At 41.9% G+C, this 22,621-nt stretch overlaps 2 protein-coding genes across 17 annotated transcripts in view; one reads left to right on the top strand and one right to left on the bottom strand.

The window, feature by feature from the left end:
* APBB2 (amyloid beta precursor protein binding family B member 2) overlaps window positions 1-7,705 on the top strand; it is a 377,881-nt gene extending 370,176 nt beyond the window's left edge. For 7 of the 15 annotated variants that reach the window (XM_023519598.1, XM_023519600.1, XM_023519606.1 and 4 more), the window contains one exon: window positions 4,291-4,986. In XM_023519598.1, coding sequence (XP_023375366.1) covers window positions 4,291-4,458 — 168 coding nt within the window. In that variant the 3' untranslated portion in view covers window positions 4,459-4,986. Of the gene's footprint in view, window positions 1-4,290 lie in introns of all 15 variants that reach the window. The other 8 variants (XM_023519608.1, XM_012811964.2, XM_023519607.1 and 5 more) reach the window with 3 other exon arrangements.
* Window positions 7,706-10,786: 3,081 nt separating this feature from the next.
* The window catches only part of NSUN7 (NOP2/Sun RNA methyltransferase family member 7), a 55,471-nt gene continuing 43,636 nt past the window's right edge, over window positions 10,787-22,621 (bottom strand). The window contains exons 9-11 of one of the 2 annotated variants that reach the window (XM_003800692.2): window positions 21,251-21,368; window positions 11,903-12,026; window positions 10,787-11,422 (exon numbers count right to left, since the gene is read on the bottom strand). In XM_003800692.2, the coding sequence (XP_003800740.1) occupies window positions 10,787-11,422; window positions 11,903-12,026; window positions 21,251-21,368 (878 nt within the window). The remainder of the gene's footprint in view (window positions 11,423-11,902; window positions 12,027-21,250; window positions 21,369-22,621) is intronic. The other variant, XM_023519626.1, reaches the window with a different exon arrangement.

Genomic DNA, 22,621 nt, shown 5'->3' with positions numbered 1-22,621 from the left:
GGCTCTGTCTCAAAAAAAAAAAAAAAAAAAAAAATGAAAAGAAATACATTTTTATTTTAAATAATTGGTTTAAATGCATATATTTTATTTTATTAACTCCGTTAACTCCGTCCTTAACAACACCTTTGTGAAGTGGTTGTTCTGTTCTATTTTTGAGAACACAGAGACTCAGAGACATTCGAGTGGGACATTCGAGTGGGCCGCAGGGCAGCCTGAGTTCAACCCCAGGTCTGCCTGGGCACACAGCCAGGACATTTTTTGCTGAGTTTATGATTTTAAACAAACAAGAATATTTTGTTATTCCTTCAGCAAGTATTCTGTGAGCACCTGTTTTGTCAGACACTGAAGAAGTTCTAAATAAAAAAACGAGGGACTATGTGAGTGTAGGCAAAAAAGCCTGAGTCTATGGTGTGTTTGAGCAGCCCTCAGGCGGGTCTCAGAACCAAGTGGAAGGAGGGGAGGGATCAGGAAGGGCCTGGGTGTCATGCCAAGGTTTGATTCTCTTCAGCCAAGATTGTCAAGCAGGAGAGTAAATCGATCATATTTAGATTTCAAATAGCACTCTAGTAAAAACTGAAAACAGCGAAGTGGAGGGTAGGTTAGGGAACAGGGCTAAGTGGAGAGATCAGCCCGGCCAGGTAACTAGCCCTGGCAAGAGAGAAGGGGAGGTCTGAGCCGGGAGGGTGGCAGTGGGGGTACAGGGAGCCCCATGAGGCCATGAGGGCTGCCTGGCTGGGCCAGGGGTGCTGCGTCTGAAGCCCCCGAGCTTTGCTTCAGTCCAGCACTGTTGGCTGGGCTCAGGAGTTCAAGATGACTGAACTGTGACCCTTGGCATGATGGAGACTCAGGTGTAGTGGGGAGACACATAAACCAACATTCTGTTATAGTGTAGAAAGTGCTATAAATCAGTCTGAGACTGAGAAGTAACTGGGAGGAAGAAGTGGAGGCCCTCAAAGTACGTAACTCTCAAGACTCAGTGATGGGCAACCCCTGGGGCCAGGGGCATGTTGAATCAGGTCCAAGGAAACCTGTACCCTTTTCTTTCTTTTTTTTTTTTTTTTTTGAGGTAGGGTATTGCTGTGTTGCCCAGTCTGGACTCAAACTCCTGGCTCGAGTGATTGATTTTCACACCACCACACCAAGCTACCTTTTTTTTTTTTGAGACAGACTCTCAAGCTGTCACCCTGGGTAGAGTGCTGCGGCATCATAGCTCACAACACCCTCCAACTCTTGGGCTCAAGCAATCCTCTTGCCTCCAGTTTTTCTATTTTTAGTAGAGATGGGGTCTTGCTCTGGCTCAGGCTGGTCTCAAACCTGTGAGTTCAAGCAATCCCCCCGCCTCACCTTCCAGAGTGCTGGGATTACATTGTGAGCCACCTTGCCCGGCCTTTTTTTTTTTTTTTTTTTTTTTGACATGCACATTTTGTTAGGCCAAGGGAAAGGAGCCGGTACAGCTGGGTTGCAGTAGGGATCACACACACAGTTGTGGCAGGGTCTCCCAGGACATCCTAGCCGGTGGAGAGCTGAGAGGAGGAGCAGCTCTACCCCATTGGGTGGAGGTTGGGGGGCCTTCTACTAGAGACAGGCTGCAGGGGCTAAGAACCAAGAATAGGGGAGCTCAGGGAAGGGAAGCTGGAAGGCAGAGGTGAGGAACAGGAAAAGAGCCCATTGACCTTTCTGCTTTGAAAGGGAGGAGGCGGGAGAAGGAACACTCAGGCCTAGGTCCGCACCTCCCACAGCCCTGTCTGAGGTTTGGCTCCCCCTCAAGTACTGTGGGCTGGGCTGCTCACTCAGGCCTGAGCAGGGCTGGACAGGGGCAGGGGCAGAGGGCAGCCAGGGTGAGCCAACTAGTGAGGGGCACGAGTGAAGAGGGGAAGAAGGGGCCACATGAAGAAAATAGAAAACAAGAGATTTCAGTGAAGCAAAAATCGATGGCGACTATTTAGGCATTTCATGAAACTGGAACAGATCAGACCAGATGGTATTAGTCATAAAATGAACGGCTTTCGGCATTTTAAATGATAATGACAAATAATTAGCTTTATCATTTGGCCACAGTTTGTTTTCTGATTCTCAGACTCATTTTCTATCTTGGAAAAACTTTCATTTACTTCCCACTTTAACTGTATTAGTTGGCATTGTAGCCAGTTGAACCAGCTCAATCCGGTATGAGGCATATTGACAGAATCAGTCCTTTCTGCCCTCCCACCCTCGTGGAACCCAGCTTTTCTAACTCACTGGCTTTCTTCGTGATGCCCATCTGCAAGATTCTCCATCTGAAACACCTGTATGTGCCTTCATTCCATCTGAAATATCTGTGGCATGAACACATTCTTTTGAATCCATATAACATTTGGGCGTGGCGTAAGCCCAACTGAAGACATTTTTTTTTTTTTGGTAGAGACAGTCTCTCACTTTATCGTCCTTGGTAGAGTGCCGTGGCGTCACACAGCTCACAGCAACCTCCAGCTCCTGGGCTTAGGCGACTCTCTTGCCTCAGTCTCCCGAGTAGCTGGGACTACCAGCACCTGCCACAATGCTCGGCTATATTTTTATTGCAGTTTGGCCGGGGCTGGGTTTGAACCCACCACCCTTGGTATATGGAGCTGGCGCCCTGCCCACTGAGCCACAGGTGCTGCCCAGCAACTGAAGACATTTGGTGAGATTTAGAATAGGATAGAAAGGGTGAAATTCCTCAGATGCAGTTTGGATTCACACTGGATATATATCACAGCTGTTTGAGGTTCCAAGTCCTAGCATCCAGGTTGCCAGATTTGCCCATGTATAAACCCATGCTTTTTTTGTTGTTGGTGTTGGAGACAAGGTCTCACTTTGTTGTCCTCAGTAGAATGCTGTGGCATCATAGCTCACAGCAGCCTCAAACTCTTGGGCTTAAGGGATCCTCTTGCCTCAGCCCCCTGAGCAGCTGAGACTACCAGTACCCACCATAACACTCAGCTATTTTGGAGAGATGGCGGTCTTGCTCTGGCTCAGGCTGGTCTCCAACCTATGAGGTTGGGCAGTCCACCCATCTCGGCCTGGCCAGCTAAACAACAATGACAACTGCAAGTAAATAATAGCTGGGCATTATGGCAGGCACTTGTAGTCCCAGCTACTTGGGAGGCAGAGGCAAGAGAATCGCTTAAGCCCAAGAGTTTGAGGTTGCTGTGAGCTGTGATGTCACAGCACTCAACCGAAGGCAACATAGACTGTTTCAAAAAAAAAAAAAAAAATTTTTTTTTATAAAATACTTTTTACCTAATTTTGAAGAACTACTAAAGTTCCCATTGATAAAAAACCAAGTAGCCTATGTTGTTTTATTTCTGAAAGGTAAAAATTGTCTATAGTAGCAATGCTAATGAAGTTTTTTAAATAAATCCATTAGGATTTAGACTTTTATATAAAAAATGTATCCTGGGCTGGGCTCCTATAGCTCAACCGGCTAAGGCGCCAGCCACGTACACCTAAGGTGGCGGGTTCGAATCCCCAGCCTGGACCCGCCAAACGACGACAGCTGCAACCAAAAAATAGCCGGGCGTTGTGGCGGGCGCCTGTGGTCCCAGCTACTTGGGAGGCGGAGACAGGAGACTCGCTTGAGCCCAGGAGTTGGAGGTTGCTGTGAGCTGTAATGCCACGGCACTCTGCCCAGGGGGACAGCTTGAGGCTCTGTCTCAAAAAAAAAAAAAAAAAAAATGTATCCTGAAATCTAGGAAATAGGAACAAACATCTCTGCATCCCCTGTGGTGTCCAGTCTATTTTAGGCACCCTGCGCATATTCCTTATTTACTCCTATCACTCTCTGGAAAGGGTGTTCCCATTCCTCAGCCATTTTATAGTTAAAACTGAGACTCCAAGGTTTAATAATTTGCCTGGGGTTCACAGTGACAGACTTAGACTCACACACTGTGCCCGTTCTTCCATGCTGTCTCAGGGAGCCATGAGCACGTCCCCACATGTCCATCTCTGATGAAAATCTTACACTGTCTACCAGCCTTTTGGTTTCCTTAGCTCATTGACTCACGTGTGTGCTATATTAATTGCAGCCTGTCAATATGGAAAACAGACAGAGGGTGAAATGGGTGGGAGCCAGAACACCTTTGTTGAGTCTGTCTAATGCTCTCTTAGGAGAATTTAAAATACATTTAGAAAAATATAAACTCTTAGATTTATGTGGGGGAGCTAGGTTGTTATTAACTTTAGGGAATTACTCAATATGACTTCAAGTCCTATGGAGGAAGAGGAAAGAATACATTACTAATTACTTTAAAACACTTTTCTGTTTTATTTCAGTTACGGTATCAGAAGTGCTTGGTAGCCAGGCCGCCTTCACAGAAAGCCCGACCGCCTCCACCGCCAGCAGACTCAGTGACCAGAAGAGTCACAACCAATGTAAAGCGAGGGGTCCTGTCCCTTATTGACACTTTGAAACAGAAACGCCCTGTCACAGAAACGCCGTAGGTGCATATGGCAAGGACGCTAGTGTTTCCCTGAAGACTGAACAGCTGCACTAAAGAAAACCAACTGACATCCGACCTTCCATTCAGTTGTGATGCTTTGTCTTCAGAGAATTTATCCTTAACCAGACAGTGTTAGACAAGCATGTTCTCTCGTCTTGCCACCATCACGTGATATGAAAAGAAGCATGAATAATTTGTTTTGCTGTCAGTAAGTTACATCACGAGCAGTGGAAGGTCTTTTTCTTATTGTAAATATTGTGAACATTACTTCACACACACAGAGAAGAATGTGGCCACACCCCTCCTAGTGAACTGATGCTGCGTCTTGGAGTGAACGATGCCTGAGTCAGCTTCACTGTCTTCTTGACTGGGGATCTTTCACAAGCAACTTTTAAGTTCTACAGCACTTTGCCCTCTTTTCAACATTGGAATAGACACTTCATAGCAGATACCAGTGAACTGCTGTAAAAATAGGATGGCGAGTTTTTGTTTTAGTTTTTCATAAAATTGAACATGTCGGTTGACAAAATTGGCTGTTGGCGTCAGTGTGGAGACCAACTGGCAGCTTCCTTGACGAGCTCTCCTGGCACATGGACACCATTTCATGTCTACAGCTGTTTGTGGGATATTAGAAAAAAAGTGAAACTTTAAAATTGATGAAAAACTAAATTTCAGGGTTTAAAATTGAACAAAAAATAGCCTTTTCAAATGGTTTTCAAACTGATTGTTTTAAAAAAGAGATTAGCAAAATCATAACGTATTTGGGTAGGACTTATCTCAAACTTCTGCCTTATACTGTACAGTGCAGCTAGAGAATTATAGTTCACTATGGCCATTCTCTACATAAACGTTCAGTGGAATATCGCTCATCAATCTTTCATCCTTAGTTTGATAATTAGCCAATATGCAATTTGAAGTTGAGGAAATGTCATTTATATTTCTGTCATACACAGTTATTTTAGACCCTCACCACCACGTTATTTTTATTAGTTTACATGCTAGAGGAAATTATTCTGCCAGAATTTGCATCTAGCTCAATCTTACTCCAATGCTTTTTGCCCAGAAAGCTGTCTGTCCATCATGTATTGTCCATGGCAACAAACTGCATTAATTTGAATCTTTCCTGGATATATGTATTTAAAATTATAATTCATTGGACTCAACTAGTATATTTTAAAATTTTTATCTTTTTTTCCATTTTAAAGACTTAAAAATCTCATATCAATGCAAAATAGACATAGGAATAATGGACTACTGAACACGTTCCCCAGAACAGCATTTCCTGCTTTGTTATATAGATAAGAAACTTAGCTATGAAGACAAATTTAGACTCTTGTCGACATTGTTGTTTTAAAAGGAAGTTGCTTAAGGAGATTAATCTCAATATTAGTTTTGTTTACTTTTTAGTATCAAAACTAACATTTACAACATCCAGTTATAAAAGTAACACTTTTTGTTTATACACTGCTACGTACTTGTCAAAATGGTTCCCACATTTTTATCACAGGTGAGCCTTATAAGGTAGAGAAGGTACAAACACTTGAGAAATAAAAACAGGAAGTACCAAGAGGCTAACTCAGTTGGCTGCGGTCTCCCCAGAGTTCACTGGAGAATAGGACTAGGGCCCCAGGCCTGACTGTTGGTGTTGTCTCCACAGCAGTCAGGAAGAACCTTTCCAAAATGACTCTGGACAGATACAAGGAGCGCAGGAAAGGAAATACTGTCAATCTGGGAGGTAAATATGCCCAAATCACTTACACGGGTATTAATTATCGCTCTCTCTTCTCCCCCGTCCAGGACCGCTTTCCTGCAGTGCGCCTCAAAGGTGTTAGTGAGGACAGGGTTCCACATTCAGTGCATAGCCTGTTCAGTCCGTGGGGTTTCCCAGTGAGGACATTACTTGTAGAGATACTCCCAACTCATGGTTTTAGCCACCTTACAACATGATGGAAAGAGCAGGCAGCCTACCACCTGCCGTTCCCCTTCAGAAGTCAGGGGATGGGGAGAAAGAGCGCTGAAATCGTCTGCTACACTCTAATGTTAGGACAAAAATGATACCGCTCTAGAAATACATTATACTTTTTACCAGTTTAGACACTATTCTATCTAAAGTAACTGAGGGCATCATGAGACGTTGTAGCATCATGAAATCCTTCCTGTACCCTCTGAAAAGCTGTTGAGAATTCAGTTACGAGGATCATTCGTTTTGATCTCCATAGTTAAGCTTTTTAGCGTGATAAACTTCAAAATTCTAAACAAGTAGTCCACTTTTATATTGGAAATCTCTACCAGAATTCCCTGTTCATTTTTTAAGGTATACATTTGTTTGTTTTCAGGATCAAGAATACTGAGCTAGCTTTAAGTAGCAAACTGATTTATATATGCAATTATAGGATGCATTAAGATGAATGATAGCCTTTACATATTGAAAACTTTACTGCAAAGACTTTGTTTTGAAAATGGCTTTGCATACTAATGCAAATTAATTTTGTAAAATTAATTATGTTAAACAGTATGTTCAGACACTTTCTGCCATGGCCAAAAAGTATGTATGAGAGTATGTGTGTACCTGTCTGTGAAAGGACGCCAGTGTTTTACCTGCTGTCTTAGCAACACTTCAGTTACCTATCTATGCATTCTCTGTATGTGTGATTCGGTAAGCAGGCAGCCATGTTCACGATGCCTTGTATGTCTTATCATATTTTTAATTAACCTTTTAAATACAGCTTAAAATATTTTTATTTTATTTATTCTATTTTTACTGAAATATACTGCATTATTGTGTTAATGTATTATCTTTACTGGATATTATCTCACAATGTATCCAGGCCTAAGTAATCTCAGTGAACTATATACATTGCCTAAGGTGGTTTTGTAATGATTTGTAGTCACATTTCTATTGGAATATGTAGAAGAAAGGGCATACTGCTTAAAGGTCCTTTTATTTTTTAAAAGCAGCTAGACAGACACAGCCCTGCCACCTCATACCTGCTCCTTGGCAGCATCAAGGGGAACAGCCAACATGCCTCTGGCTAAACTCTGCTGTCTGAAGCACTGCCCGGTGCTTCCTTTTTATACCCTTCACCACGTGTGCTCTCGTCTCAAAGACACATCCATGTCCTCATGGCCTTTGTTTCCACCTGGATTTAAGGTCACTCATAGCAAATTAGGACCATTGTTTTTTGTCTGTCTTCTTGCATGCAGGGACATTAGACCCATTTCCATTAAAATAAGTTTTTGGTGATAAACTGTGGCACTGCTACTTTTTTTACATCCACTTTATGATTTTCAAGACTACACAAGGCCATTTCCCAGAAGCCACAAATGTCCGTTGTCATCCCCGTATCGCGCACTCATTTCACAGGCATTGCAACACAAGTTCAAGATGTCACTGATGACAAACGTTTCCCTAACTGATAATAGCACAATTTAGCAAGACCATTAGCTCTCTAGTTGGCCAGGCTTAGCCTAATGCACATCTAACGTGTGTTACGCAGCCAGTAAAAAGGAGTTTAACTCAATGAAGCTTCAGGGCAAAGGTCGAGCGTCCCGGCATCCAGAGTGGCTGACTTACCCCGGAAGACCTGTTTTCCTTCCTGCCCCTTTTGCTGTTGACCACTTTCACACATCTCAATGTAATTTGTGGGAGAATAAATTTAGCTGCATAAAATGTTGGGCTCTTTTTTCTGGCATCTTAGTTATATGTATGAGGAACAGAAACATAAATTTAGTGTCTGTCTTCTGGTCATTTTTACATTTTCACCCCAGACATTTTAGAAATCATTTTAGTAATGGAGGATTCTGCTTTAGTTATTTCCACCTTATAAGAACTAGGAAGTAACTTTCAGTTTTGATTCATTACCCTGTCCATATTTGGTGATGAAGGAGGACAGCTGGCATTCTGGACACAGAAGACCACGTCGTCAGCCATCGAGTCCTCGGTAAGCAGTCTTTCTAAGAAGTTCCAGCACAAAGTCTAACCTCTCACTTCCTTTGGGAAACTGACTTCAAAAGAATAGAGATCTACAGGGTCTAAATGCGAAATGAAAGATAACTAGGAAAATCAGTTGAATCCGGTTTTATTTGACTATTAAGCATGTGAAAGGTAAGTAGCAGTAAAGGTATGTCCCCACTTTCTGTTCATCCTGTGTCCCCCGGTGGTTTATCCCTTCACCCTATTAAAGGCAAATACCTCATAAAGGATGAAATTTCATTATGGTTTCAGGCATTATAAGTGGTAATTTCATATAAAAATATGAATCTGCTATTGGACTATCTAAATGCCAGTAATTTCCTTATTTTTTGCAGTAGTTTAAAATGTTGAACATAAAACGCCAAAAAAGTCAGTGTACTCAGCATTCTCCTTCACCAGAATTTGTGCATACTGCTTTTATCTAAAATATTTCCCCCTTTTTTTCCTACCAAAGTATTTAAATAATTGATAGAGCCTATCCTTAGAAGACTTGCTTTAATTCAGAATGTCCATACACTTCTAAAGAGAGAAATAATTTGGTGCTCCCATGCATGTTAGGTGACTGTGAAAACAAGTGGCTTTTATGGGTGGTATCAATCACATGCTGCTAAGGAAGAGCAGAAGAATATCCTAAACTCCATTTCATAACCATGAGAGTTAACTTATCACAGAAAATACACTGGGAAATAAAAATCTCGGGCCTATTTCAGGACAGAAATTTCAGCCTGGGGTGGGGGAGGCGGCCAGGAAAAGGTAAAATCCTGGGCTCACATGCCAGCTCTTTGCTGGCTGACATCATATTAAGCTGAACTGCACTGCCCTCCTGGAGATGGGGGGCACCATCTAAGCCAGACAGATGTGGGGGGCAATGCGAGAACAAAGCACATACTATTTCAGAGCAAACAGATATATAATTTTTGATTTTTGAAATTAATAAAATTGAGCATTTAAAACATTTTTGTACTTTAAGAGTGATAAAGATTTGGGGGGATTAAAATATAAAGCTTGGTTCAAGTATTTCTTCACTGACATTTTATTGATCAATATAAATCTTAAGCTAAAAGAAAAATGATTGCTACTAAAATGAAATTCACCATTTTTTTTATCCTTACCTCAAATAAGAAAATGAAAAATAAAATATTAGAGCTGAAATAGACCTAAATAGTCATCTTGAAGAGGATAATATTCTACTGAGAATTATGCCACCTGAACCGAGCATTTAGGAATTTCCCTAACACTTCCACACAAGTGAATCCTGAAAATACTACTTTAAATTCAAACTTCATGTGTCTATGAACTTTTTTAAACAGTAAGATTTATAGCTGTATCTTACTCTTTTTAATGTCAGTTTCTGTTGCCATGATGAAAAAGATCAGTAGACCCAGAAATGATCATCATACCAATTCTTGGTAGGCAATTGATAATATAATCAAGATGAATCAACATTTATTATAATTAACGTAGTGCATCAAAAATGATTGACCAAAATTTGATACTGTGTGCCATTTGAAATGACTTATACATTTTGCTGTATCACCTGATCTTTGAATAGAATCAGAAATTTTTTAGTTTCTTCAACAATCGGTATGACTTACATTCAAGTGTTGCCTCTTCCTCAGAATTATTAGCAGTTAGATGGAAATTTCCTCACACTTTTTTACAACAGTGTTTGGCATAAGTGGTAGGAAGGGAGATATGACTGTGTTCAATCTACTCAGAATCCTGGAAGTTCTCCCAGTGAGAAAGAAACACTTTATACATGGACATCTAAGCTACACACAGGTGGCACTTTGGAACTTCCTATGCTTCCTGTTCATACGCAACCTCAGACATTACAAAAACTTATGCCATGTCCTGTTCAAAGAACAGTTTGATATTTAAGGAAAAAAATCAACCTCGATCGTGATTGAAAAAAAACTACAACTGCCTGGATACCAAAGAGCAGGCTCTGGTTGGTGGGAAAGAGCCGGCATCCTTTCCACATCCCTGCTTCTAAGGAACTTGCCTCCAAGTTTGAGAGGAGGCCTGTGACAAAGCAGGCAGGGTTGGCCTTCAGGAGAAACTGGTGCAGCCCCAAGTCCAGACAGTTGGGAGGAGTGAGAGAAGTTCCAACAGCTGACACTGAGTCTGCACTGGACGGTGTGAACAGATGATGACTACGGGGTTGGAATCTCTCAATTCTGCTTTGTTTACTCGCCCACATTGTTTCTTGCTTGTCTTAATTCGTTGAAAGTAAAATCACATTTAGAAGATACTAAGTAACCAAAAGGATGAGTATCTTGTGAGGAATATATAATCTTCAGAGAAGTAGACTCAGTAGACTTTGAAAAAAAAAAATTTACTGCTCTTGGCCCAGTCAAAGCCATGGCCGCGGATGCCTGAGTAGGGAGAAAGGTAAGTTATCTTTAGGCTTTTCCCCTTTTCTGGACAGTGATGGTGTGGGAAAGTAGCTGGTCACCGGAGTCTTGGGTCCAACCCAACGACAGTAAAAATGTGAAGTCGGTATATGAGCTCTGAGCCCCTCGGAAGTTGAAAGTGGAATCATTACTGGAGGCAACACAATCTCGATGGGCTTCAGAGGAACCATCTTCTCTTCTGGCCGAGGTCTCATGCAGTTTGTCTGCCGTTCGTATAGTCTGAGCGGACGTGTGTTCTTTGTAAGTGCAGGCACTAAAGGACTCGGGGAGGGCTTCCTGGGCTTTCTGACCTGTGAGGGAGCCCCCACTTGAGCAGTGTTTTTCTGGGGAAGAGCTGGTTTTGTTAATGGTTCTTCTTCACTAGCGCTGGGTTTAGTTTCTCGGGTCAGGAACTCCGCAATTTTCATCTGGACGCCATTCTCTTCAGTAATGGAAGCTTTCGGCAATGAGGTTTTAGATTTTTTCTTCTTCTTCTCCCGTTTGGATGGTTTACCCAACTCAATCCCATCCAGCAGACCCTTGGCTGCAGCTCGGGCCAAAACATCTTTCACAGACACTGCCTCAGATGGGTCCCGCTACAACAAGAGAAGCAGTTACTGAATGTGGGACTCAGCTATTATTGTATATATTGCAAATATTTATCAATGCTGCAGTAGAAATAAAGAGTATCTTGATTATACTATGAGAAATAAATGTTTTCTAGGCCTTAGTCCCTAATCCATCTTGTAAACCTCAGCAGATGGCTTTTTTATTTTTTATTTAAACTTCCCCATTTATGAACCTCATAGTTCATTTCTTACGTGTGAAGGAAGACGCACTAAATGCTGACGGGGTGCTTGCAGAGGTGGGGTCCAGGGCAGGCAAAAGAGGAACGAATACTCAGGGGCAGCGTAGGGAATGGAGATGATCTGCCACATGGCAATCATGCTTTTTCCTGCCCCCGAGAGCTGTTTATGAAATACGAGCTCATCTTTATAGAAGGCTCACAGGGCTCTCAGTTCCTCTCACGATCTTAATTCCAAAGGATAACACAGATTGAGTTCTTTTTTCCTTACCTCCCTTGTTAAAACTGAAAGAAAGCAACCGTTGGTAGTTTCTGATGGCTCCATTCTGAAAAATTTATCGGTAGACAAATGTATGTCCTTTAAGGAGCACAGAGGAAGAACAGGAGGACTACGCCTGCAGTGGGTACAAACAAACAGTTAGGGTTAGACGGCTGCTCTGCCGGGGGGGGGGGGGGAAGAAAGCTGCATTTTCTTCTGGTATGTTTTACTAACCGTTTAAATAGAAATCCCAAATAAGAAAAAAATGCTGAAGCAGTCTTTCCGAAAATGCTAGTAATGTACAAGCTCTGTTTCATATTAGCTCATAATTTATCATACTCCCGAAATTCTCCATCTTTAAACAACTATTTCAAGAATAACAAATTTTGACAAACTAAAATCTTCTCAAAGTCACTAATGTTAACAAAAGACTTCCCTTATCAAAACAGATACATATGTATATTAATCACAAAGTTATCCTACATTTCCAATACTTCCCCCTATCAAAATACAAAAGGTATGACTTCCTTCTTTTGGTTACTGTTTGCACAATTACATTATTAAAATACAGCCTATCATTTTAACCACATTATTCTTCCCACCTTTTGAGTATAAATACGTAGTGTTCAAGAAAGAAGACCTGGTGTCAGAAATATAAAAATTTCTAATCACTAATAGATTTAAAATAAAATTTTGGTTTTTAAATTTTATATTTTACGGGCGGCACCTGTGGCTCAGTGAGTAGGGCGGCGGCCCCATATACCGAGGGTGGCAGGTTCAAACCCAGCCCCGGCCAAACTGCAACAAAAAAATAGCCGGGCATTGTGGCAGGCACCTGTAGTCCCAGCTACTCAGGAGGCTGAGCAAGAGAATCACCTAAGCCCAGGAGTTCCAGGTTGCCGTGAGCTGTGATGCCACAGCACTCTACCGAGGGCAATAAAGTGAGACTCTGTTGCAAAAAAAAAAAAAATTTATATTTTATGTCTCATTAGTAATTCATTCATGAATAAATGGTTGTTTCCATGCTTTAGAATAAATTATATTTAATAAGTCAAAGCAATGAACTATTGTATGAATTAAAATACCAGGAAATCTTTTTTTTTTTTTGAGACAGAGCCTCAAGCTGTCGCCCTGGGTAGAGTGCTGTGGCATCACAGCTCACAATGCCTGGCTATTTTTTGGTTGCAGCCATCATTGTTTGGTGGGCCTGGGCTGGATTTGAACCTACCGGCTCAGGTATACGTGGCTGGCGCCTTAGCTACTTGAGCCACAGGCGCCGAACCAGGAAATCATTTATTAAATTATTTTTCTATATACTATTATAAGCTCAAGAATACCCAGGATTGCCAGCAACTACCAGAAGCTAGGAGAGAGCAGGGGACACGGGCTCCAGAAGGAATCTATGTGGCCAACACCTTGATTCCATAATTCTGGCCTCCAGAACTAAGAAAATAAATTTTTTGTTATAAGCCACCAAGTTTGGGGTAATTTGTTTCAGCAGCCCAAGAAACTGATACACATGGGATACAGGATTTTGGTAGATGTGTAATTCAATTCCCAAATTAGTTAACCTTAGGATATGGATATTATCTGGGTAGACCTGACCTAATCATATGAGCCTTTTAAATCTGGGTCTAGAGGTGGAGAATGGAAGAAATCAGAGATTGAATTTGAGATGGATATGTTGTGGTATTGCTTAAAGATGGGGGGAGCCTCGTGGGAGGAATGAAGGCTACCCCCAGGAGCTCAGAGCAGTCTCGGATAGACAGCAAGGGCTGTAAGCTCATGCTAGGAAGTGGACTGCTCCCCAGAGCCTCTACCAAAAATCAGCCTGACTGACACACTGAGCAAAGAAGCCAGACATCTGACCTTCAGAACTGCGAGCTAATAGGAGCTTTATGCCACCAAATCTGTGACAATTTCTTAGGCAGAAACAGAAAACTAATACACCACGGCTCCAGCCTGCGGGCAGCTGACACCAGAAGAAAGGTTAGAAGACAGATGGGAGCTTGCTGTGGTGGATATACTGCAAAGGCTGGAAAACCACCAGAGGAGGGCCCAAGGGCAGACCCTTCATCAGCACAACAAACAAGGCACTGGGGAGAGGGACAGCAGTGAGAAGGGCATGGCAGCTTCCATGTCGGCCAGGACTGACAGAGGAGATGCTGCTACAGAACGGGGCTCACTGACAGCAAAAGAGGACGAGACCAGGCAAGCAGATCATCCATGAGAAGCAAGGAATATGCAATTACTAGTTACCACAAGGAGTACCCACAGGAATGACAGTCCAATCCCTCTGGTGCACTTGACCTTCCCTACTAGGAACAGATTCCTTCTCAAAACAGAGAACACAACCTAGCCTTCAAGCTTAGAAATGGTCCACTACTAGAAAAGGATATAATAAACTACCATGTTAAAATGTCAGATGAGGGCTCGACGCCTATAGCTCAACCAGCTAAGGCGCCAGCCATGTACACCTAAGGTGGCGGGTTCGAATCCACAGCCCGGACCCGCCAAACAACAATGACGGCTGCAACCAAAAAATAGTCGGGCGTTGTGGCGGGCGCCTGTGGGCCCAGCTACTTGGGAGGCGGAGGCAGGAGACTCGCTTGAGCCCAGGAGTTGGAGGTTGCTATGAGCTGTAATGCCACGGCACTCTACCCAGGGGGATAGCTTGAGGCTCTGTCTCAAAAAAAAAAAAAAAAAAATGTCAGATGAGAATAATATTTGATCACATTAAATGCTGCAAAGCTCTTCTTAAAACAAAGCATCCATCAGTGGCTTTCAAAACCTCTTACTGTGGTGCTGGTTTAAGTACAGACATAAATCAATGGAACAGAATAGGAGTCTGGAGATCAGCCTATATGTCTATGATTAACTGATTTTCAACAAAGATGCCAAGACCATTCAAAGAGAAAAGAATAGTTTTTTCTTTTCTTTTTTTTGAGACAGTATCAAGCTGTCACCCTGGGTAGAGTGCTGTGGCATCACAGCTTACAGCAACCTCCAAGTCTTGGGCTCAAGCAATCCTCTTGCCTCAGTTTTTTAATTTTTAGTGGAGACAGGGTCTCACTTTTAGCTCAGGCTGGTCTTGAACCCATGAGCTCAAGCTATCCACCCACTTTGGCCTCCCAGAGTGCTAGGAGTACAGGCATGAGCCACCATGCCCAGCCAAGAATAGTTTTTCAACAAATTTTGCTTAGACAACTGGGTTGTCATATTCAAAAGAAGGAAGTTGGACCCTAACTCATGTTATATGCAAAAATTAATTATAGGGATGATGGTTACACAGCCTCATGAATATATTTTAAAAGGCTTGAACTGATGCTTTTTAAACATATTCATAAAAATGAACTATATAATATGTGAATTATATCTCAAAACACTTACTAAAGAGGAACAGTTCCATATAGTGTATAAATTATCCATAACATACTACACACACACACACTCACGTGCTGACATTCAGCTGGTACACACTAGTATGGCTGATCAGCCATCAGACAGCAAACTTTCCAGGCTCCTGCCTGCTGCTGCCCCAGCAACCCTAGTGCTCCTGCAGACCCTTTCGTAACAGAGATAAGCAGAGATCACGCCTGTTCAGCAGGCCCTCCAGGGCTCTGCTGCATCCCCATAAGGGGAAACTGCGGGATTCAGAGATGGAGAGACGCAGGAAGGAAATCATTAACTTTTCATTACCCATTTTTGGATTTTTATTTAATATGCTGACGTGTGTGGGGGTTATAATTAAAAAAAATAAAATTTGCGAAAATCATTTAAAACTATAGTAGTTAGACTTGGTGCCTGTAGCACAGTGGTTACAGTAGCGGCCACATACACACAGGCTGGCAGGTTTGAACCTAGTCCAGGCCAGCTAAACAATGACAACTGCAGCAACAACAAAAAAAATAGCCAGGTGTTGTGCTGGGCACCTGTAGTCCTAGCTACTTGGGAGCTGAGGCAAGAGAATTGCTTAAGCCCAAGAGTTTGAGGTTGCTATGAGCTGTGATACCATAGCACTCTACCAAGGGTGACACAGAGAGACTCTATCTCAAAAAAAAAAAAAAAAAAAAACTATAGTAGTTAAAGCACTGTCATATTTTTACAAAAATAGCCAAATATCAATCGAACAGAATTACAGACTCACACAGAAGTACATGTGGGATTATAGCATAGTAAAAACATGGCATTTTAAGTCAGTGAGAGGAAGGGACAGGGAAAGATTATTTGGGGAAAATATTAAGTTTGATCCCTACTTTACTCCTTTACCAAAATAAATAGCAGAAAATCAATACTTAAATACAAAAAGAGATGAAATTATAAAAACTCTAAAAGAAAACTGGTGTGGCCGGGTATGGTGGCTCATGCTTGTAATCCTAGCATTCTGGGAGGCTGAGACAGGTGGATCACTTAAGCTCAGGAGTTGGAGACCAGCCTGAGCAAGAGTGAAACCTGGTCTCTACTAAAAATAAGAAAATTATCCTGGTGTTATGGTGGACTACTTGGGAGGCCGAGGCAAGAGGATTGCTCAAACCTAGGAGTTCGAGGTTGCTGTGAGCTGTGATACCATGACACTCTACCCAGGGTGACAGAGGGAGACTCTGTCTCTAAAAAATAAAACTGGTAGGGCTGGGCACGGTGGCTCATGCCTATAATCCCAGCACTCTGGGAGGCCAAGGCAGGTGGATTGCCCTGAGCTCACAAGTTCAAGACCAGCCTGAGCAAGTGCAAGACTCCATTTCTAAAATATAGCCAGGCCTTGTGGCAGGCACCTATCTCCCACCTACTTGGTAGGCTAAGGCAAAAGGATGGCTTATGCCCAAGAGCTTGAGGTCTCTGCAAGCTATGATGCCACAACACTCTACCAGGGCAAGAAAGTGAGACTCTGTCTCAAAAACAAAACAAAACAAAAAAACAGTAAAAGCATTCATACTCTCGGGATCAATATAATATAAGTATAGAAGCCATCAGGAAAAGACTGATATATAGAAATTTTTCAATGTATGTTTTAAAAAGCAAATTTTTAATTAAAGTTTTTATTTTAAAATATTTAAAAATATAGATAATCTTAAAAAATTTGTGATTTACATGAAATGTAAATATTCCAACTATGCAATAAGACATATAAAAAGAATAATGCAGTTGAAAAGGTAGGAAAGCACATGAACATGCAATTTACAAATAAACCATAACAATTAAAAATTAGTGAACATTTGTTATATGCCAGGTACTGTTCATGAATTAACATATTCAATCCCCACAAGGATCTAATGAAGTAGGTAATGCCATTAATATTTTTACAGCCCCTTCACCCTCCTCTCCATTCATAATAACCTGCCACTTAACAGGAAAAAAAAATGGTATAACTATCACCTACCTTGTTACAGTACATTGTCCCAAGATGTTACAATCTCCTAGGAGATTTTAAACTAGAAGATTTAAAATCTACCTATCAGTTTTGTTTTGTTTTGTTTGAGACAGAGCCTCAAGCTATCACCCTGGGTAGAGTGCTGTGAAATCACAGCTCACAGCAACCTCCAACTCCTGGGCTCAAGCGATTCTCCTGCCTCTGCCTCTCAAGTAGCTGGGACTATAGGCACCCACCACAACGTCCAGCTATTTTTTGGTTGCAGCCGTCATTGTTGTCTGGCAGGCCTGGGCTGGATTCGAACCCACCAGCTCAGGTGTATGTGGTTGGTGCCTTAGCCACTTGAGCTACAGGCGCTGAGCCCACCTAGGAGATTTTAAACAAAGGGACAACTCAAGAAGGTGCTCTCTAGGGCGGCACCTGTGGCTCAGTGAGTAGGGCGCCAGCCCCCATATACCGAGGGTGGCAAGAAAAAATAGCCAGGTGTTGTGGTGAGCACCTGTAGTCTCAGCTACTTGGGAGGCTGACGTAAGACAATCGTTTAAGCCCAAGAGTTGAAGAGTTGTTGCCCATGCTGCGAGCTGTTAACACCATGGCACTCTACCAAGGGCAACAAAGTAAGACTGTGTCTCTAAAAAAACAAAACAAAGCAAAAAGAATGTGCTCTCTTCCCCCTTAGCCAAGCAGAGTTTAGGTAAGAAGCCTTTAAGAGGGTGTCAAATTCTCAGCAAAGCAGTGTTTCCTCCCTCCCTTCCTTCCTCCCTCCCTTCCTTCCTCCCTCCCCTTCTCTCTTCCTCCCACTTCCATCCTTTCCCTTCCTTATTTCTATATATCTATCTCTCCTAGGATTAAAATTGAGACATTTTCACAAGAGAATATTAACATGTTTATCTGAATTAAAGAATAAAGTCAGATTTTTATCTGACAAGGTAAATCTGGTTTTGACAATCAAACTATGTAAAATAAGTGGCAAATTCGGCATTTTCCGCACATCAATCACATAAGATAAATCTGCAGGTCTAAAGATTTAACAAAAATACAGTAGAGCCTCTGTAATTTGATCACCCAAGGGACTGCCACAAACTGGTCAATATACGGAGCTGGTCAACATAAGGAACTAGGCCTGCTGTCCTGATACCTACGTGTGGTGCGTGTCCAGGCTGTGAAAACTTAAGTCTCTTCAACTTACGGAGGTGGTCAATGTGGAGATGTGGTCAACTATGAAGGCTCTACTGTATATTTAAAACACATATGTAGCATAACAGTATAGAAATAATATATTTTTCAACTATTTAAACTTATGGTGAAAATGTTAGACGTTAGCTTTCAAATAAAAAATAAGATACAGTTATTCAAAAAGTTTTAGGGAGTATTTGAGCAAAAATGTTCAAAGCCCACTCTCCAGAATCCCCATTTTAACTACTCCACACTATAGTGCCCAGTCAGCACCCAGGAAGCATGCTGGACCTGAGGAGCAGAGAAATGAAAAAGTCAGTCATAAACAGTAAGATCTCATCTTTTTACCCCTTGCACTGACAAATATTTAAAATTCTGGTAAAACTTAGCATTTGTGAAGCTGTGGGGAAACAGATTTATAAGAATGAATATTTTGTTGGGTAATTTGACAATATAAATTAAAACTTAAAATATGCACATTCTTGGGTGCTGGAAAAATCTAGAAGACTAGGGTTAGGTGCGGTGGCTCACACCTGTAGTTTTAGCACTTGGGAGGCAGAGGAGGGTGGACTGCCTGAGCTCATGGTTCAATACCAGCCTAAGTCACAGCCAGACCTTGTCTCTAAAAATAGCTGGGCATTGTGGCAGGCACCTGTATTCCCAGCTACTCTGGAGGCTGAGGCAAGAGGATCACTTGAGCTCAAGAGTTTGAGGTTGCTGAGAGCTGTGATGAGCTCAAGAGTTTGAGGTTGCTGAGAGCTGTGATACCACGGCACTCTACCAAGGGTGGCAAAGTGAGACTCACTGTCTCAAAAAAAAAAAGAAAATCTAGACTATAAATCAAACTGGTAAGAACAGTTATATATGAAAAGATGGGATTTAGGAAACTATTTTCTTTTTTAGTTAGTACTTCTGTAATATGTGAGGTTTTTAAAATAGGGGACCAGGACCAAAAAAATTTCCATAGGCCTAACTAAGGTAAGTATCATGAAGGCTTACATTCAAAATGAGCTAAATATTTCTGGGATATTGGAAGGAAATAAAAGCATCAGGTAGGTGGTTAGCTTGGATGACAGATAATGCTGCTTTTACTCCTAAATTCAACTACTTCAGGGAATATAGAAATGACTCCTCAAGGCACCTCGAGCACTTCCCAGGCAATGCATCACTCTGCTTGACAGCATCCCCAATGAGTAGTTATAAACCAATTTGAGCTCAACTCTCAGACCAATCTAGAAAATAAATTATTCTGCCTTTATAACATGTCTTTTTAAATAATACTTATGGTGGCACCTGTGGCTCAAAGGAGTAGGGTGCCGGCCCCATAGGCCAGAGGTGGCGGGTCCAGTGTCCCGGCCAAAACTGCAAAAAAATTAAATAAATAAAAAATAAAATAAAATAAAATACTACTTATGTCTTTCATACCATAGTATAGAATAATCATTAATCTCAGTTAACCCGAGATAAACTAGTCCTACATTTTTGCCATGTTATATTATAAAAATCTTATCCCTGACAAATCAAGAGTTATGCATTCCACGTTCACCAACTTGGTTATACACCTGCAAGAATGCCCTCAGCAGCTTCCGTGATTTGTAACAGATGTGCCGTGTGAGATCTTAGGTGTGCTATGGAAAATTTTCAAGATCATTAAACTATTTTCAAAAGAAGTTCAAAGCACAGTATTTTTTTTGTTTACTTTTTCTTGATTAGCATAATTTAAGTGTACCCTGGAAGTTTAGCTATTGGCTCAAGTGTGCTGTGAGGTAAAAAGTTTGCAAACCACTGTGCTGGACAGAGTGATTTAAGAGTGCTCTCAGAACAGGAGGTTGGCTGCCAGCCATCAACAAGAGCTACTAAATAAGGAAAGAGTCAGCAAGAAAAGAAATAAAAGTGTGATAAACACTTGTGAAATAGCAAAGGGAAAAAAAAATGTCAAAAGGAGGGAGCAGACTACACCCACGTTGCATGTTACGAATCAGAGGGAAAGTTCACAGCTGGAGAAGTCAGGAAAAAATGGAAGAGAGGTTTAGAATGCCTTATTCACTGCACCAGTCTGAAGTAACTAATGCTGTCATTCATTCTCAGATCTACTCCTTTTCGGGACGTCCACAGTTCAGACTGTAGTGTAGTGCTCTTTCTGCACCCCCAGATCAGTGCATTTCAACCTTCATCATCTCAGGGCACACTTGAAACTATAGTTAAACTTCACACTTAAGTTATGTTGATCAAATAGAAAGAATAAACAAAAGAATATTACTGTGCTTTTAACTTAGGTCTTTCAAATTGTTCGCAACACCCCTCAGCTCCTCTCATGGCCCACCAGTGTGCCTCAACACCCTAGTTGGAAATCACTGCACTAGTTTACTGCAGCATTTTACTCAGAAGCTACTGTAGACATCTGGGTTATGTTTGCCTCAGTCCTGAGAGTCCCAAAGACTAAATGGCTTAAGGAATGTACAAGTTTTCAGAAAATAAACATCCAATTGTCTGTCTGCTTTCTAGGAATATTTTATATACTTATTTTTCTTCTACGAAGGTATACATGCTATCTCAAATGGGGATGTAAAATGTGGACCCAGTTTATCCAGAAACCAATCAAGTCAAAGCCAAAATACCTCTAGCTAACAAAAAAAAAGGACTATTGTAACATATAAGAAAATGCTCGTGCCAAGCTGTTGTAAAGGCTCTAGCGAATCTATTCTAAAGTTGTAGGAAGTTAGGCTATTTGATCACATTAAAGTATAATAAAAAGCAGACACTCTCAAAAATACATGACAGTTTGAGTTGTTTGGAAGAGTCCCTTCTTTTCTTACCTATAAGGTTGCACTTTATTCCCACGGTCTTGAAATTCCAGTGCTTTATTAACAACAGTTTCATTTTCTTCTGGATAAACTGAACACGTGCAGTAAACAACTGCTTGAGCTTTAGCAACTATATTTAAAGAAGATGCAATGAATGTAATGATCCTATCAACAATCCTACACAAATCTGCTATGTTTCCAAACATCTATTTGATACTAACACTACTGGCTCTGGGGGGAATGATTTCCACAGATGCTTGAATGTCTTCCTTTCAAGCAAAAGCTACATAGTAATGTAGTCTGTGGTCGATAAGTCAAGTCAATTGAACTGGATTGTAGGGAAACTGCAAATTCAATCAATGTGACCAACTTAGTTATAAGCACAAAGAAAGAAATGCTGCTGATTACCGTGAGCTTGATACTCCCAGCCATTCTGCCACAAGCCACATTGCTTGCTTGGTGGGAAGGACGCCAGACACAGACTTGGATGTGAATCCCAATTCTGTCCCTTACTGCTATACGAACCTGGGCAAATTACTTAAAACTCTCACATTTTCCATCAGTCAAATGAGGTAATACCACTACCTGCAAATCCCTCGTTGGTTCATACTTAGTGAGCACCTACCACCCGCCAGGCACTCTTTGGGATACAGCAAACAACACAGACATAAGTTCCCACCCCCGTGGAGTTTACTTCCTTGTAGGAGAGAAAGGCAATAAATAGGAAAACTATATAGTATCCTCAGGTGATAAACGGAGAAAGACAAAACCCAAACACAGGGGTAGTGGTGGAGGTGGTGGGACTCTGGATGTATGCTGCGTAGAACCTACCTTATTTGCTGACAGCCTGGCTGTAGGTAAGAAAGCGAAGTCGTGGGCGATGTCAGGCTTTTAGCCTGGGCAAGTGGAAGGCTAAAACTGTCACTAACTGAAATGGCAGTACCCTGGGAGGAACAGGTATGGAGAGGGAACAGGGAGGAAGAGCAGGAGTTCCAGCTGGGATGTGTTGACAGAGACATTCCTGTCACTAAGTGAGACGTCAGGAAGGCAGCAAGGGTGGCACATGCACACATTACGGAGGGTATTGAGACAGACAGGAACCAGCAGGGAGACCAAGGAGGGGCGGCCAGGGAGTGGGAAAGAGAGTGTGTGAAAGAAGAGGAGGTGAGAGACCCTGTGAGACAGGACTGTGAAGTGACACAGCAGCATGGGGTCACCCGGGATCCTCACAGGACCATTTCAGTTTAGTGGCAGCTGTGAAAGTGCAATGGTAACAAGCTCAAAAAAGACTAAGAGGAGAGATTCAGGCTTGGCGCCTGTGGCTCAAGTGGCTGAGGCGCCAGCCACAAACACCTAAGGTGGCGGGTTTGAATCCAGCCCAGG

The sequence above is a fragment of the Otolemur garnettii genome, unplaced genomic scaffold (assembly GCF_000181295.1).
Source record: "Otolemur garnettii isolate 467f Iridium unplaced genomic scaffold, OtoGar3 scaffold00181, whole genome shotgun sequence".
In the NCBI taxonomy this organism is placed as follows: Eukaryota; Metazoa; Chordata; class Mammalia; order Primates; family Galagidae; genus Otolemur; species Otolemur garnettii.
The sequence above is the reverse complement of the archived record's forward strand: the minus strand, read 5'-3'. Positions and strand labels throughout refer to the sequence as shown.